The sequence below is a fragment of the Chelonia mydas genome, chromosome 1, assembly GCF_015237465.2.
Source record: "Chelonia mydas isolate rCheMyd1 chromosome 1, rCheMyd1.pri.v2, whole genome shotgun sequence".
NCBI lineage: Eukaryota > Metazoa > Chordata > Testudines > Cheloniidae > Chelonia > Chelonia mydas.
The window spans coordinates 168970621-168989087 of record NC_057849.1 but is presented as its reverse complement, the minus strand read 5'-3'; the positions used below and the strand labels follow the sequence as shown (position 1 = coordinate 168989087).

The 18467-nt window shown below is 40.9% G+C and overlaps 1 protein-coding gene across 3 annotated transcripts in view; it reads left to right on the top strand.

Annotated features, from left to right (window-relative positions):
- The window catches only part of NCAM2 (neural cell adhesion molecule 2), a 539492-nt gene that overhangs the window by 464849 nt on the left and 56176 nt on the right, over window positions 1-18467 (top strand). For all 3 annotated transcript variants that reach the window (XR_006287979.1, XM_037905715.2, XM_043538332.1), the window contains exon 15: window positions 15390-15570. Coding sequence is in view for 2 of the 3 variants with exons in the window: in XM_037905715.2 (XP_037761643.1) it covers window positions 15390-15570 (181 nt within the window). In the remaining variant the exon portion in view is untranslated. The remainder of the gene's footprint in view (window positions 1-15389; window positions 15571-18467) is intronic.

Below are 18467 nucleotides of genomic sequence, written 5' to 3'. Positions count from 1 at the left end.
TGAAATTGTGTATTTCACTGCATTCAACAGCTGATAGCTAGGACCTTACATTATAGAGAAACTAGCAAGCTGCAAGAAGTTATTTTAAGAGCTATTTTTTATTTACCTTTAGTGTTAGCTCTGTCAATAGGCAAACATATTCTTTCATAAATAGTTTTTGTCATGCATGTTTCTTACTATGTAACTTCTTGTTTGATGATAGCCGTGGAATTATACAAATTGTAAACTTGGCATGTGAAGTGATTTTCCTGGACTAACCGTAGCCAGAGAAGATTGGTAGTTCAAAATCAGTTGAGAGTGAGGTGGCAGATCTTGCAGTAATAGCCTGAGGGACTAACAACAGTGTCTATATCACAAATCCCTAAATCTTAATTGACCTATTTAAGCGGCTTGCAGTCGAGTAGGTTATATAATATCTCAGTGGAGATGAGAGGGGCGAAAAGCAATTGTCTAGAAGAGACATGCTAGTAAAATGAGCAAAGGACTGTTCTTCTTCGAGAGATGTCCCTGTGGGTGCTCCACTCCACGTGTTGGTGCATCCCCTGTGCCTTTGCTCGGAGATTTTTACAGCAGTACATATACCGGTCGCGCACCCGCAGGGCCTGCCCTCCCACTCTGAATGTATCTTAATAGTATACGTGCATGACCGGTCTCCTCAGTTCCTTCTCTACTGTCCCCGGCCTGAGACGGAGCTCAGCAGACTCATTAGAGACTTTTCTCTTCCTTCGTTCATATACTTTCCCTGTTAGTTAGTTTGTTACCAGTAGTAATTAGATAGCAATTTTCCTGTCTTTCTCTAAAACTACAAAAAAAAAAAATCTGTTCCTGTCAGCGGCAGCCGCTTCCAACATGCCTGGCTCCCCAGGCTTTAAGCGCTGCTCTAACTGCAATGATGCCATCCCTCTTTCAGATGGCCATTCAAAATGTATAGAATGTTTGGGGGAGTCCCATATCCCCCCAAAATGTGCCCACTGCAGCAAACTTAAATCCAGGGCACGTAAGGACAGGGAGCTGAGATTAAAACTGCTCCTCCTCCAGAAATCTCTACGGTCAGCTTCAGACCCGGGTGCTGACATAGCTACATGCCACAGCTCCCCCCCACCAAAAAAAGACAAGAAGACTGCAAAGAAACGGCACCCTCTCTCACCTGCAAAGGGTTCTTCATGGGACAAGACTTCTCCGGGCAGGTCTACAGTCTCCCTCCTGGTGCTTTCCCGGCTGAGCACTTATGATGGGCTGGGCTCCTCTTGCGCCGCGTGAAAGCCACCTGCGGCTGCAGCAGTAGCAGTAGCATGAAGCTCCGGTGCCGATGCTTCAGGCTTCCAGTTGCCTGCCTCTCTCGTGGCACCGTTCGGCACCGCTTCCGTCGCGGTGCCGACGCATGTTGACATGCCTGACCCCCCATAGGCTATTCTTGCTCTCCTAGCACCGTCTCCCACTGAGCTCCCACTGAGCAATGAAACAATGCTCAGGGCACCGGTGCAGAGGAACCATTCTTCACAGCAGATTCCTCTTCCACAGCCCTCACCTCACAGAGGAGTTCCAGGACCACAATTGATACAGTCAAGGGACCTGCTGGTGTCACCTATCCTGCAGTCACCCCTATTTAATGCCTACCTCTCTCCAAATGCTCAGTCAGGGTCCAGACAGCTTTCCTCCAGTGATGAGAAAGCTGGTCTGCAGGGGGAGTTTTCACCCTATCAGATCTCCCATCCTCAGACCCAATCAATAGACGTCATAGAAAAATCACCTGATCATACTCTCAGGATCCTGCCCCATGGTGTGTGAACACCTCGATGGCACCACCCATGCCCTTCCCACCATAGTGGCAATATTGGGCTCCATGGGCATCTTATCCTCGAGACAACACTCGCTACACCATCACAGCCAGGCGCAAAACCTGCCCGCCACCGCCAGCTGATGAACCTGCCACTGACGTAAGGGTCCAGGCAGCACCATCACAACTACAGGATCAGTCCCGACTTGCCTCCAACCCAGTAGAGCCATTTGTTATGCCTGATGAAGCCCTATTGCCTCCTCCCCCGTCATCTTCAAACGACTTCTCAAAATTTCAAGATCTTTTCAAAAGAGATGCTAGTGAGTTATGAATTAGCTTGGAGGAGGTTCCTGAACAGCAGCATGAGTTAACAGACATCCTATAACCCTCTTCTTCCTCTAGGATTGCATTACCCATCAACACAGCCCTTTTGGAACCTGCTAAGGCCATCTGGTAGACTCCGGCTGCAAGCCTACCAACTTGTAAGTGGGCGGATCACAAGTACTTCATTTCTTCCAAGGGCTCTGAATTCCTTTTCACTCACCCAGCACCAAACTCGCTGGTAGTAGACACAGTCAACTAAAAGACCAAGCACCAGTTTCCCTGCTCCACCCCATCTGACAAGGAGAGTAAGCGATTAGATCTGCTCGGACGCAAAGTATATGCATCTTCTACATTACAATTTTGCATTGCTAATTATACTGCCGTTCTGGCAAAATATGACCACAAAATTACAACAAATTCATGGATTTTATTGATGACATTCCAGAAGAAAAGAAACAACAATTTACGGCTCTAGTTTCCGAGGGACAAATCATCTCACGTACTGCTCTTCAAGTGGCACTTGATGCAGCCAATACTGCAGCAAGATCTACTGCTACAGCAGTTGTCATGCGCCGAGGTTCATGGCTCTTCTCCTCCTCCTTCTTTCCTCAAGAGGTCCAGAGTACCATTGAAGAACTTCCCTTCGATGGTGACAAACTCTTTGCCTCCACGATGAACGACGTACTTCACTCAATGAAGGACTCAAGGGCAACTCTCCAGTCCCTCGGAATTCAAACCCCTACAACCAGAAGGTGACAATTCAGATATCAACCTTACCAGCGTCCACACTACCCCGCATACAGCCAGCAATTCCATAGGTCACATGAGCAACAACAACAGCAATTCCAGAGACCCAGATACCAGTGTCGCCGCCCAAATCCTTCGGCAGTGTCTCAACCCCCTCCGACTAATAAGCAGATTTGAAGCCTTGGTTGAGAGTATAGAAAACAATGTTCCCACTTCAGCGCTTACACCCCATGTCCTATTTTTGGACACCACCTACGGCCATTCTCCCACCAATGGAAAAACATTACCACCGACAAATGGGTTATAGAGGTCATCACAGTTGGCTATTCTATCCATTTCATATCCTTGCCTCCCACCCACCCTCTCTCCCCGTCCCTCTTCAGGGACCCCTCTCATGAGCAACTGCTCCTCCAAGAAGTACAACACCTCCTTCTATTAGGAGCCGTGGAACTCGTGACCGAACAACACAGAGGAAAAGGGTTTTATTCCCATTATTTCTTAACAGAAAAGAAAACCGGGGGGTGGCAACCGATCGACCACAGGAGGCTTAACAAATTTATCAAAAAGCAAAAATTCAAAGTGGTTACCCTCACCTCCATAATCCCAGCGCTGGAGCAAGTCATTGATTTTCAGCCATCAACCTACAGGACGCCTATTTTCATGTGACTATACATCCAGCCCACAGATGTTTCCTTCGTTTTACCCTTGGCTCGATACATTTTCAATGCAGGGTGCCACCCTTTGGCCTATCAACCGCCCCCCGAGTTTTTTCCAAGCTCCTAGCCATAGCCACTGCCTACCTCAGGGACAAGGGGTCATAATATTTCCTTACTCGATAATTATCTCCTCAAAGCCGCAACGCTCGATGAAGCGCTTCGATTCACTGTCACTTGCTTCCTCTTTCTCAGCCTACAAATAAACAAAAACAAATCCACATTATCTCCTACCCAGAACTTGGAGTTCATAGGCACATACCTCGATTTCCGGATGGGATTAGCATCTCTCCCTCCCAACTGCTTCAACACCATAAAACTACTGGCCACGAAACTTCGCAACAGTCCTCAGGTCACTGCTCGAGACTGTCTACAACTATTAGAACACATGGCCTCATGCACTTTCATGGTCAAAAATGCACGACTATACATGAGGTGCTTCTAAGCATGGTTGGCCATGGTTTACAGACTGAATGTACATGCTCTAAACAAGCCTCTATCCATACCCTTCAGAGTCAAAGACTCTCTCCTGTGGTGGACAGTTCCCTCGAACCTCTGCTCTGGAGTCCCCTTTCTACAGGATGCTCCATCCCTCGTAATGACTATCGATGCTTCCCTCACAGGGTGGGGTGCACATATGTCCCACCAAACAGCTCAGGGGCTATGATCTTCAACAGAAACCTCTCTACACATAAACTTCCTGGAGCTTCGAGCCATACACAACTCCTGCCGTCACTTCCTCCCATTGATACGGAACCATAAGGTACGGATAATGACAGACAACATCTCCTGCATGTTCTATGTTAACAGGCAGGGAGGAGCTCACTCTCATTCGCTTTGCACAGAGGTTATAAAGCTCTGGAATTGGAGCCTTATGAACAACATCCAGATATCAACCGCCTATCTTCCCGGAGCTATGAATACCACAGCGGACGAATTAAGCAGACGCTTTCCTTGGGATCATGAATGGGAGATAAACAACACAATCATCTGCAACATATTCCACATTTGGGGATACCCAACCATAGACCTTTTCACAACTGCGAAAAACACGAAATGTCCCAAATTTTGCTCCAGAGTGGGACTGGGCAAATATTCCCTGGGAGACTCATTCATGATCTCATGGGACCCGAACTTACTATATGCATTTCCCCCGATACCTGTCCTCCACAGAGTTCTGACGAAGATAGGAACAGATCATGCCACGGTAATTCTGATTGCCCCGTCGTGGTCCAGACAACCATGGTTTCCCTTCCTCACCAGAATATCACTTTGCCCACCAATTTCGTTGCCCCTCACTCCAAATCTCCTATTGCAGCAACATGGCCATTTTCTTCATCCCAACCTATCTAATCTTCATCTCAAAGCTTGGTTCCTACATGGTTCTCCCAAGACTAACTAGCATGCTCTGAGCAGGTTCAAAGAGTACTCCTACGTAGCAGAACACAATCTACTCAAATCACTTATCTTTGAAAATGGAAGCAATTCACACAATGGTGCTCAACAAAACAACATCTTCCTACTTCTGCACCTCTTCCTCTCATACTTGACTACCTATTAGACCTCAAGCAATCGGGCTTTCAGCTCCATCAAAGTCCACTTAGCTGCTATTACAGCTTTTCATGACAAGATGGATAATACCTCTGTTTTTGCTCATCCAATCAGCAAGCATTTTCTTAAGGGGCTACAATCCCTATACCTGGACATTAAACCTCCTACCCCTCTATGGAACCTTCACTTAGTATTGTCATGCTTAACTCAACAACCATCCGAGCCCCTAGCCACTTGCTCCCTCTTACACCCCTCTATGAAAACAGCATTCTTAGTGGTAATCACCTCCACCAGATGGGCAGGAGAAATAGCAGCTCTCATGGCAGACCCACCTTATACACTATTTTTCAAGGACAAGGTTACCCTTTGACTACATCCCAAGTTTCTTCCAAAGGTGCATTTGTCATTCCACATCAATGAGCTAATACACCTACCAACCTTCTTTCCTAAACCACATACAAACTCTTTTGAATCTACAATGCATACATTAGATGTACACAGGGCTTTGTCCTTCTATCTGGATAGAACCAAGCCCTTTGGGAACTCTTCCAGACTCTTTTTGTCCATTGCGGAGCGCTCCAGAGGGACACCTTTTTCTACCCAGAGACTTCAAACTGGATTTCTGAGTGTATCCAACTGTGCTACCAGATAAAGAAAGTTACGCCTCCTGCCAGCATCAGAACTCACTCCACTAGATCAGTGGCTACCTCCGTGGCTTTTCTACGCAAAGTTCCTCTGGCTGACATCTTCAAATTGGCCACTTGGTCTTCTGAACACACATTCGTTAAGCATTAAGTAAGGGCCTTACTCAGGGCCCTCTCTCTGATACACGATTAGGCAGAGCTGTATTATCTACCACATTCTTACCAAATCCAAAGTCCCTACCTCCTTGAGGTACACTGCTTTTAAGTCACCTGGAGTGGAGCACCCACAGGGACATCTCTCTCTCAAAGAGGAGGTTACTCACCCTGTGCAGTAACTGACATTCTTTGAGATGAGTGTCCCTGTGGGTGCTCCACTACCCACCCTCCTCCCCTCTACTTCGGAGTTGGGGTAGCCTCCGTTGTAGAGAGGGAACTGAGGAGACCTGTTTCGCACATGTACTATTAAGGTACACTCAGAGCCGGGGGGTAGGCTCTGCTCGTGCGCAACCGGTACGAGTACTGCTGTAAAAATCTCCGAGTGAAGGTGCAGGGACACACCAACACCTGGAGTGGAGCACCCACAGGGACACTCATCTTGAAGAAAGTCAGTTACTGCACAGGGTGAGTAACCTTCTCTTAAGATATAACACAGTTGTGTGAAGCTGAGTTTCCCAGTTAAATATAGTATGTCTAGATATTTATGTACAGAAAGATATAAAATACATGTTAAAAATGTCAGGTCAGGATATGGATTTAATGTATGTACACACTATAAAGACCTTAATTCTTCTCACTTATCTGTTCTGAGATGTTCCTATGTTACTTAATTCTGGGCCTATATCGGATAAGCTTGGAACTTTAAGTTTGTGTATCGTATGTTCTTTGGTCTGCCCTTTGACCAAAATATAATACATTCACTTAAAGCATCTGTTTTATGTAATTTGTGGCTACTAAGTGTACTATATACAGAGTCCAGATAAAATATTTGATTTAAATAACAATTCCAACCTGCTGCAAAACATCATTCCTACATCATTCCTGTATACTGAATTGTATATATTCATGTCACAATTTCATGACATTTCATAAAATAAAAATGTAGAAACTCATACACATAACATACACATATGGTCAATATCAAATATTCTCTGGGGATATATATCTACAGAGAATATTTGATATTGTCCATATTGTTATGAGTGTGTGTTTCTACATTTTTATTTTATGAAATGTCATGAAATTGTGACATACCAGGTTTTAAAAAAATCAGTGAGTCAAGAAAACATTTTTTTTCATCATGGTTATGCAAGAATGAATGAATGTTAAAAGAAAAAACTGCATAAAATTGTATTTCTTGTCTATTTATTCATTTTATTTTCCAGGGGAGACCTTGCAGGTGTGATGAGTGGGCGAGTGAACTGAGAATCAGTTCTAATATAGCATAGTCCACTCCATGTCTCCACCCCATACCAATTCTCAGCTCTTATTGTGAACAACATTTAAGTCAAAGCAAAAGAGCTGCCTTTGTTTAAGTCCTTTATCTGGCTTTATAGGTATTTAAGTTTTGTTCCATGCCAACAAAACTAGATGAGTTTGGTTTAGTTCACTGTTTTTAGAAAGGGTTGATCCTCCTGGGAGCATTTCTGTTTTTATAGGTTTAGTTTGTATCTAGGTGCAAAGCTAAATCTACCCAATTTTAACACTAGTTTAGGTACAGATGTTAGAGGCTGAGTGAGAAACAGTAATACAGAGTCAGCTTACAGATCAATTTTATGCTCGATCATTCACAACTGCAGTCCTAGGTTCATTCTGTTAATTCTTATTTGCTCAGCTAAGTATTTATAACTAGATGAAACAGCAGGAGTGATAAGGTATATCCCAGACATGTGTCATTACCCAATCTTATTTCATCTGTGAGGAGGGTCTGAAGCAAGCCATAGCATCTCTTCAGTATTTTTGATGGCACTTTGTGCAGAATATAAGTTTTTATTTTAAAAGATCGTTTTTTATCTTTTATGCCTGCCAATAAAGTCTCCCCAGTGTGAGCCATTGTACTCGTCTCCGTAATGTAGCAGCCCGAAATAAGTGTAGTATCGCATCATCTCCATAAGATATTAACAATCAAGCCTATGATGAAAGTTTAGATAAAGTCATTGTTAACTATTTTATTGCTAGATATTTTAGCAGAAACATCCAGAAAATCTTCTCATTCTGTTTTGTTGAAGAGGATAGAAATAAAAGGCTGTCATCCAGATTATCTCCCTGCTGACGAAGGATTATTCCCCATACCACTTTGTCTAGTCCAGTTTTAAACTTCCTAAATGAAGAGCCTTCCTGCACTTCCCTTGGGAGAAAATTCAACAGTTCGACAGAGCTACTACAGGGAAGTTTTACCTGGGTTTGACCATCTAAATTTTTCTTTTCTTATTTTCTTCCATTACTCCTACTGCTTGAAGTGAGCCTCTATGCAAAGGGTAAAGAAAGACAACAACAATCTGGTAAACGAGAAGGAGATGAAATGAGGAAGAGAGAAATGACAGAAAAGCTGCCAAGAAAGGGGAAATACAACATCCACTAAGGAGAATAGAAGAGGACAGAGGGGGGACAACTAGGGGAAGAGCCTTGAGAACATGACCAGTATGTAGTGCAACTGCTTTTTCCCCACTGCAACTGCCTCCTCCATTAAAGTAGTACCTTGGAGCATTGTAATCATAGATAGATATTGCTTTGGTTTGGCCAAAGTCCATATTTCTCTAGTTCGGTTAAATGACTTTTTCCTGTTGGATGCCTAAAGTCCTCTCCGCAACAAGAAATACAATCATAAGTTCATGATGCTTTCATCAGAATGAATGGATGCTGTTTAAATTTCTTAGTTATCTGTTGACTGCTTCCCCTCTCTGATCTGTTTTGGTCCCATTTAATTAGCTTTCCTATAACTCCCTCCAGCCTCATTGCCAGCCTCTTGATCAACATCTTTGCTTGTGTGTTTAACAAGTATATTAGATAATAAGCTGAACATCAATCAACAGGTTTTCCTTCTTTGGGAGCAGTGTTTTACAATTGCTTATTTGATACTTGGGATCAGTTCCTTCATTATTAATATTTCTACAAAGACTCTTGCTAAGACTGAGGAAAGTTTTCATAAAAGATTTTCATAGAAGATCACAGCAAAGCCGTCTAGTCCAGGGCATTTTTTCAGTTTGTATTATGTAAATTGCCTGTCCTACTCCTGTGAGTTTTTGCATTAGATAATTGTTCTGTTTCATAAACTTTCATAAACTTAACCAAGTAATTCTGAAGCACAGATCTTTCTGTTATATACTGCAGAGTATATAATTTTGAATACAGATTTTTGAAACACTTCTGGGTTATTGTTTTAGGCCCAAATCCTCACCTATTGCTTTAAGCCTAAATACGTAGGCTTAGTGTAAGGGGGGTTTCCATATCGATTTGGAAGGGAGAAATCCTCCTTCACTCCTCCAGGCCACTGTTCAGCTAACAAAGATTTTCCCTGACACCCCTGGTCCCATTGTAGTTGAGAATTAGAATTGAGTAATGACATACCCAACTTTCTTTGGGGTCCTTTGAATTTTCCTCCTGATTTTTGAGTTTTTATGTTGCATTCAGGTCACATTTCTAAGCTTTTCTCTGCAACCATGAGGATCAGAAACTTTTTTTTTTTTTGGTCCACTGAAAGCTGAGATTCTCACATAATCACCCGGAGGTGGGGCTGTATGAAGAGCATCAAATATTGCGAGATGTGATAAAAACGTCAGAGTTGGCAAACAGTGCAGCTCCCCTGACTTCAGTGGAGCTTTGCCCATTCACACCAGCAGGGAATTTGGCCTATTGAATTTTTGAGCCATCTCCAGTAAGTAACAGCCTACATAGCTGCTGGTCCAATAACCATAGGCCTCTCCTCCCTATTCTGCGAGGCTTGTTCCTAATGAGTTCTCAGACCCTGCTTCCTTGGCAGCGTATTGTCTTGCCAGGTCCCAACAAGAGCAAGAAAACGACAAAAGAAACTAATACATCAGTATTAAACAGGAATTGTTTAAATCTCTTTGTAGAGCATTATCGCCTACCTGCAGTCCCCAGCTGCCTGAAATAAGTGTGAGTCACCGACCAATAGTAGTTTCAAAGATGCTGCTAACCAAGTATTGACTAACTTGTTTTTCTCTGCTTTTTGGGAGTCCACATATTTTAATATTCACCATGCAGTTTTCTTTCTTTCTTTCATGAAGTTTTCTGGTATTTCCTATTCCCATCTCTACTTCACACTGGTTATCTGCTTAGTTCCCATGGTGATTTTAAAGACTCACCTAAGGTCTCTTTGAAGTCAAAAATATCCATCAGTTCCACTGGAGTACCGTACATTTTTGGCTTTCCTTTGTAAATTATTTGCAGTTTGGCTGGATACCACAATGAAAAATAAAGGTCTTTTGTCTTTTTTTTTCTCCAAAGGCTCACATTCTTTTGTGCAGTGTATCCATAAAGCTATCTCAGGATTAGAGAAAGTTGTTTCCTTTTGAGGATTGTTCCCTATTTTCACTTGTCACAATGTTGATATTAAGGCTCTGAGCTTTTTCATTGGCAAGACTTTGGATTGGAGGCTGTGGTGGGATTCAATTCAGTTTGGTTCTGTTTTTTTTTTTTAACTGCACTAGGAAATATTTGTTTACTTATATGGATATTTTAGAAGTCAGCATGTTGTTCTTTCTTCCTCCTCTGGGACACGTACCACATGGCAGCTGAGTACCTGGATCTGATTTCTCAGAGTTCCACTTTAACTGCCAGTTTCTTGAATTTGCTTTGTATTTTACTAATGTGTATGGTGTCATCTGTCTCTACAACTCACTTGACCAGTAGTCACTTAGGAGTCTGAGAGCTAGTCTACACTTACAAGGAGATTGACGAGTGGCAATCGATACCTCAGCGGTTGATTTAACGGGTCTAGTGAACACCCGCTAAACCAACCGCAGATCACTCTCCCGTCAACTCCTGTACTCCACCGGATCCAGAAGAGTAGGGGGAGTCGATGAGAGAGCGTCTCCCCTAGACATCACGTAGTGTGGACCCCCTGGTAAGTAGATCTAAGCTAAGTCGATTTGAGTTACACTATTCACGGGTAACTCAAATTGCATAGCTTAGATCGAATTTCCTCTGTAATGTAGAAAAGGCCTAAGTCAGTCAATGAGGATTAGATTCCTGGGTGCTTTTCATAAACTCATTAGGAGCTTATCTGTAGGCACCAAAATACCTTTAAAAATATGACCCTTAGAGATTTATGAAAATTTTACCATTTGACTTCATACCTGTCTGTAAAGCACTTAGCAAGGAGTTGGCATTATACATATAGTGAATAATATTCTTTGGTCTATGACTTTGTGTGAGGTTTGTTTCAGCAAAGAGATTATACTTTGAAAAAAAAAACTCGTCCCCTAAGCCTTAAAATTAATGGAATTTGGTATTCAGTTCTCCTAGACAGCTTTGAAAATCTCAGTCATAATAGTGCCCACTGACCAGGCTTACAACATCTGTGATCTACTTAATAAGCAGTATTACCAAAAAAAAAAATTAAAACCCACAGTGCAATCTCTGAAGCTACTGCTGTTCTAACTGTAACATCTGAAGATTTACATTTCTTTATGTATATTAGAGACGAAACTGCTAATAGTAATACTAATAGGAGGCCTTTGTACCTAAAGGAACAGATTTTAGATTGCAAGCCCTTGCTTTAAAGGAGCTTCTTGTCTTTTATGTGTTGGTAAAGCACTGTGTACAGCATTCTATAAATAATAAATAATAATTAGCAGTATAATAACAAGAAAAGCCTAATGAGGTAGAAATCTTTCTTTATGGTTCTGTTTTTCTGCTTCTAAAGTAACCGATTAAAGGGGCTTAGCATAAACAGGGAGATTTATAGAAATAGTGAATGGGTTTCCCACATACATGCACATACACTCTAGCAAAGAAATTAACTTAAGCATATTGCTCAGTAATATCCTGAGTAAAGGACTCTTGAAAATTCATATGAGATTATCAGTGATAGTGAAGGAATCTTCTGCTCTTCTTTTTATCTGTTTACCTAAGATGCCATTGGTGGGCTTTGAACACAGGTTTTACCTGTGTTTAGGGAAAGATGAGGTAGCAAAGCTTGATGAAATCCCAGGCAGCTCACTCTCCCAATTTTGCCTTTATTCTAATTGTTTCCAATTTGTCTTAGCAACATACTGCTAAATCTTTCTTACATAATGTTGTCCTTGAGTTCAGTTCTTGGATTTCTTCTTTAGTAAAGAATATGCCTGTCACTGGGTACACTCATGAATAGGATGTCTCCTTGTGACCACATCGGGGAATTTGCTGCACTTAGGTCTGATTCCCTTTTCCTCGCCCTGTCGTCTCTCTGTTTCTCTGAGACTCAGGGTGCTTATTCTTTGTGACTCAGTCCTCTGGCCAGGTCACTATAGTCCTCCCCTTCCAGGGTATTAAAGTCCCATTGGGTCAGCAGCCCAATTGCCATTCCAGTCAGCCTTCCAGTCCAAGGCCAGGTACACTGCTGCTTTTCTAGTGGCTGGTAGGGGAATCCAGGCCTGCCCACTACTCTGTGTTCCAGTCCAGGGACCTTATATCTGATAACTGTGGTCTGCCATCTCCTGCTGCTACTTTCCTGGACTCCTTGCAACTTCCTTCTTGATCTTCTGGACCAAATCTGAGTTTACTGACCCAGACTCCCTCATCCCAGAAAGTAACTGCAAACTACTGAACTCTGTAGCTCAAACACACATCTTTACCCTGAGGGGATGATTGCAGCCTACTTTCCCTGTAGCCCCTTTGTGTGGGCAACTTCCTGGCTTTATATCAGCTCTTTCTACTCAGCTGAGTTCTATCTTCAGTGAGCTTAAAAATCCTTCGTTCTTCCTCAGTTGCAGCCTCTCAAGTTAATTAACCTCACTTAATCTGCTCTGCCTTGTGTGGGGTGGATATCCCATTGCAATGCTTTTATATCTGGGTTTCTGCTGATACATGGGCTTTAGGGAGTAGAGACAGGATTTGGCCCTTAGCCCTTGTGCTTATTCATGTACTTATTCAATTTTGAAATGGGCTCCACAGAGTATAGATCATGTTACCATAGGGCACAGATACAGACTTTAGGAAAAAGACCTATAGCCCATGCACTTGAATATAGATAGATAGATAGATATAGATATAAAGCATATACAAACATAATGTGCTGTGATTTCTATAGCTGTACACTATGATCACCAAAATTTCATTTATGTATTACACACAAAAAACTATTTTAAAAATGTTAAGGTTACAAATTCAAACACTCAAAAGATAGGAAATGCCAGAATTAAGATTGCCTGTGAATCTTAATTCAGCCCCACTGTGTGTATATATTATTTTACAGTCTTTAACTATATAATCACATGCTATTTTTTTCCACAGGACCCCAGCCTCATTCAGTTCACATGATGGACCTGTTCTGGGTCTGGATGAGAGTTCTGTAGTGAAAGAGGCTGTTGCTTGTAGAACTTCTGCCTCATCTGTGGCAGAAATTGGAAGGTGTGTAGTGAATGAGGTAGGGGATTGTAAGAAGAGAAAGGATGGTGTTCTGGTTAAGGAATTTGAATGCAGCCCTGGGAATTGGATTCTATCCATGCCTCTGCTTCAGGGTTCCTGTGTGATGCTAGGCAACTCACTTAAACCAAGCTTTTTATAGATGGTAACTAAATGCATTTTCCTTTTTTTCTGGGTGCCCAACTTGTGTGTGTCTGATTTGCAGAAGTGCTGAGCACACACACATCTGCAAGTCATTAGGAGCTTTGAACATATAACATACTTTATATAATACTACTTTCTTAACTTTTCAGGGCTTAACTTTGCAATCATAACATTCTTTTAACATAGTTTATTAGGTGTAATTTCCTAGGTTTTTTTTTTTAAACAACCACTAAAAACCAGAAATTCTAACGTGTAGTGTCATGTTGACTCTCATCGGCAGGTTTGAACCTTTAGATCCACCACACAGACCCCTTGCCACTTCACTAATGGAGTAATTAATAGCAATGTAGTTTGTCACTCTGTGTGTGGACCAGCCATTAAATGGGGATTAGGACAAATATTGCCAGTGGGTTTCACAGATATTAGCTGACATCAGCAGGTAGTTGGGATTCAGGAAGGTTGGGTTCTATTTCAGGTTCTGGAGGGTGCTTTATTGGACTCAGACCCTTCTGTCCCTTTTCTCCCAAGCCTAACCCAGTCTACCTCTACCCTCCAAATACATCCATGTCCCAGTCTTATCTCTCTCCCCACCACCTTGTCCGAGTCCCAATCAGTTTCCATAACTAATCTCAGTCCATCTCAGGGCTCCCTGTCTGGGTCCCAGTCTTTCCTCCACTCTTGCTCCCAGTCCTACTCTCCCTCCCCAAACTCATCGTTTCTGTATCATTCCCAGGCTCCTTGGCCTAGTCTTCTTGCCCAGCTAGCCGCAGTCTTCTGGCTCCCTACGCTCTTCATCTGAATACTCCCCCAGCATACGATCCAAGTATCCTTGTCTCAGTCTCTCCTGCCACTATACTTGGCTCCTCATTTGATCCCACTTATCCCACCCAACTCTTTGTTTCCAGTCGCAGTCTCCCTGCCCAGCCAGTTCATTTCTACCTTCAGCCCTTGTAACCTTCAGCCCTTGGCTCCTTGTAACTATGGGCAGCACTTCTAGCGCTGCCTCAAATATACCAATACAATGTGTTTATTTTTTTATTTTTTATTGTTTATGTGTCTACCTTAAGATCTCAGTATAACATTTTTATATATCCATCTTTTAAACATAATATAATTTCTATCAAATAACATTTGCTACTTTCACTGATGAGGGCCTTACATACATGTTTAACTTCAATAAAAATAAGGCAGATTTACACTGATTATTTAATTACATGCAATTAAATTAGATGCTCCATATGAAAGTTAATAATCATAAAAGGTTTGAATTCAGAAAACTTTAAAATACACTGTACATGATATTATATATCCTACCGGATGTTAGAAATGAGTTCATAACCTACATCAGTGGGATATGCTGTTTGCTTCAGTGTTAATGTAGGGCCACTGAATTTCTATCATTGTTCAGAGTTCTGCACTGAAACGAAGGACAGATGCAGTCACAACTATGTTTTTATGAGCATTTATTTACTGCATTTGGTAACTGGTCAACTTTATTTATATTAGGAATTTTCTTTTAATAACCATTGATTATAATAAAAATCACTGAAACTTTGTTTATTCTAAATGAAGCAGTTTCATACCTTTACAAGAACAAATATGTTGTGATTCTTCTATGTTTTGAAATGGGCATCAGTACTTGAACAAAATACAAATTTATAACAAACTGTTCAAACTCAGACACCTAATGATATGTTCTTAAATCCATATTTAGGGACCAAAGTAAAAAATGTCCTAATTTCAGAGGAGCTGATTACTACAACTCATATTGAAGGCAAAATGGACTGTGAGAACTCATAACCTTTGAAGAAGATTTGGGGCTTAATTTAGGATATGCAATATTAATAATTGTGGCTTTAGTATATGAATTTGTGATGATTTAAACTAATATTTGCATCTTTACAGAAAGATAAGGAAGACCAGTGGCTAGAGAAAAAAGTACAGGGTAGTAGAGACCACATAATCTTAGAGCATCTGCAGTGGACCATGGGTTATGAAGTGCAAATTACTGCTGCCAATAGACTGGGTTATTCCGAACCAACATTGTATGAGTTCAGCATGCCACCAAAGCCCAATATTATTACTGGTAAGTTAATTTTAAAATATAGTGTAATATTGAACTGGTTGTTTTCTGCTGATAGTATTTAACATGTTTGCTTTTTCGTTTTTGCTGCAGTCTCTGAATTTAAGCCTATTGAGAACTGAAAACTTTTTAACTGCCTAGACTTGAGATCCCAGTACTCTTTATTATCAGCAAAAATTGGATTTATAACCACTAAAGTGGAGGAGTTTGTTGTTGTTATTGATATTACTATGGGGCCTAGGATCCCTAGTCATGGGCCAGGACCCCCTTGTGCTCTTATGCATTGTACACACATAACAGAAAGATGGTCCCTGCCCCAAAGGACTTTCAGTCAAGGTTCCTTTCCTTTCACTACTATTGGTATTAGTAAAGTCATCCATAATTTCAGAAGAAACACAGAACCCCAAACTCAGTTGCTGGCAGTTAAGAAGAGAGATTGTTGTTATTCAGAAATGCACTTGCTGTACCTTTGTAAGTTTTTTTTTTTTTAATGGTTTATGTTGTTTGTTGTAAATCTGTTTATGTGTTGGTATCCTGGGGTTCAGTCCAAGTCAATCGGACTACTCATGCTTTAAATTAAGCATGGTATTAAGGGCTCTGCTTGAGCAGGTTGCATACTCAGCACCTTGCAAGATCAAGCCTTTAACTAGGGCTGTTTTGATTTAATCTCCTTAGTTCCTCTTTAAGGATACAGTTCTAAAGTTCCAACTCTTCAAACGTGACTATTTCTATAAATAAAGTTGCTCATGTGCATAAGTGCTTACGTAATTGGGTGTTAACGGTTTTTAAAAACAAAAAACACAAAGTAGTTCAGGGCTAGTGGTGTTTCAGTTATTAAATTCTTGAGGGTAAAATGTAACCTATAAAAAAAATATTTCAAACTGAAATTTGAGGCACAACTCACGAATTCCTATGCATCATTTTCAGCAGTCTAATTTGATTCATTTAATTTATGCAACGGACATAATTTAGTTTTTAGGATTTTGCAATGTTTTCTGATCTGCTATAACTAAAACACATCTTAATTTTAGAGCTATGAGTTTGCAAGGTTTTAGTTCGGATTATGGCAGTAACGTTTAAGTTTAAAAATCAGGTGCTAACCTTTTGCAGCATCTAATCCTATAAATTACACAGATAATGCATTAAACTAAAATATAAAACTTGCCAAATATATATCAAGGCCAATGGGAACAAAGGAGAAAAGTAATACCATAGCAATACTTGTGTTTCCTATGGAGTCTGAATGTATGAACAGCACTGGTTTAACTGGTGTTGATTCCAAATGAGCTATAGACCGGAAATATTTCAGATAATTAACACACTGTTTTTTTCTCCTGTTATCTTATCGGCTGCTAAAAAACAATCAACCCACTACATTGTTAGTGGATTTTTTTAGAAAACATATTTTCAAGAGAAGTGACTTAGGCATCTATGTGAATGGCTTTTCTCATATTATCAGAAATGATCTGTTGACATTAAAAGTTGTATTTCTGGAATTTATATATAGTTAAGAAGCATTTCACATAACTTAGTAAGAATAGTTTAGGATCAAATCAAGCCCTGGTGTAAGCAGGGTGTTGGTGTGTGCCCTTGGTCGGTGTAAGTCAGTGGACATTTGTTAGGGTTTTGACAGGGGCTCAGTTCCCTCACAGTCCAGTCTACTTCTGTTTGATTCTGCAGTGAAAGGGGATGCCTCATGACATCAATCTGTTTGCCACAGAAGCATTGTGATGTCACTGTTCAGCATTAAGATTTCACCTCATGACAAAATGGAGAAGGAGCTGTGGGCTGTAAGAAAAAAAAAGATTTGTTGAGCAATTATTTGGGGGAAGTTCTATGCAGGAGGTCAGACTAGATGAACACAATAGTCCCTTCTGGCCTTGCTCACATGACTCTATGAAAAAAGCTTTTGTCTCAATGAAAAAAACTTTTGCAAGTAGAAAATGTGATAGAACCTTGTGTAAAACAGAAGAAAGGCAACCAATTTCTTTTATATGTTTGATATATTTGGAATTGTTTAACAGTATGAAAGTTTCACCTTAATGCTTCTTAGATATAGATATATCAAATGAAACACAAGCTTACCCATTTACAATTGTTTATAATTGTTTAAAATCATAAATAATTGCAACAACTGACACAAACACAAAATACCTGCACATGTGGTAACAAAGCTCTATACTTGTGTATAAAAGGCAATTCAGGTAACCAACATCTAAATGGAGATGGAGCATTTTTCATTTTATGCACATGCTTTTGCAGCTATTTGAACATGTAGCGTATAGTCCCTTAGATACAGGTAATTACTGCAATTATGATTATGCAACTAATTAGTTTCCTTGACAACTACTTTTGCAAAGCATAAAGTGGGTGTGAAATTAACATCCCATAGGAATTCTGTAGAACCATTTTTAAATGATCTGAATATTTTTCCAGAAGACTCTGCTCACATTTAGGAGAAAAATGACTGGCAGCTTTGTCAGGTTTTTTTTTTTTTTTCCTCCCCAATGTATCAATTTTTTTACTATACCGGTTTCAGGAGCCATTTTTATTTTAACTGCTGCCCCCAATGTTGATGTGTTGTATTAACAGCCTTGAAACAGTCAGAATCTCTGTGCAGTTCCCACAAACAGAATGACCTTTGCTGTCAGTGTTGAGCATCTTGCTTACCCTTTTGAACAAATGGCTGTCAGTTGTGCTAAAGCACCTTCACTCATCCTGACCAAAGTCATTTAGTGATGGGCAAAGATGGACAATCTATTTAATAGGTGATATTTTCTCTGATTTTCACACTGTGCCCGATAGCAGCAAAGATGTCAGTGTTCATCATGCCAAACAGATACTTTATATCATCAGTATTGACTAGATATGACAGCTTTATGAGATCTAAAGGTTCATCT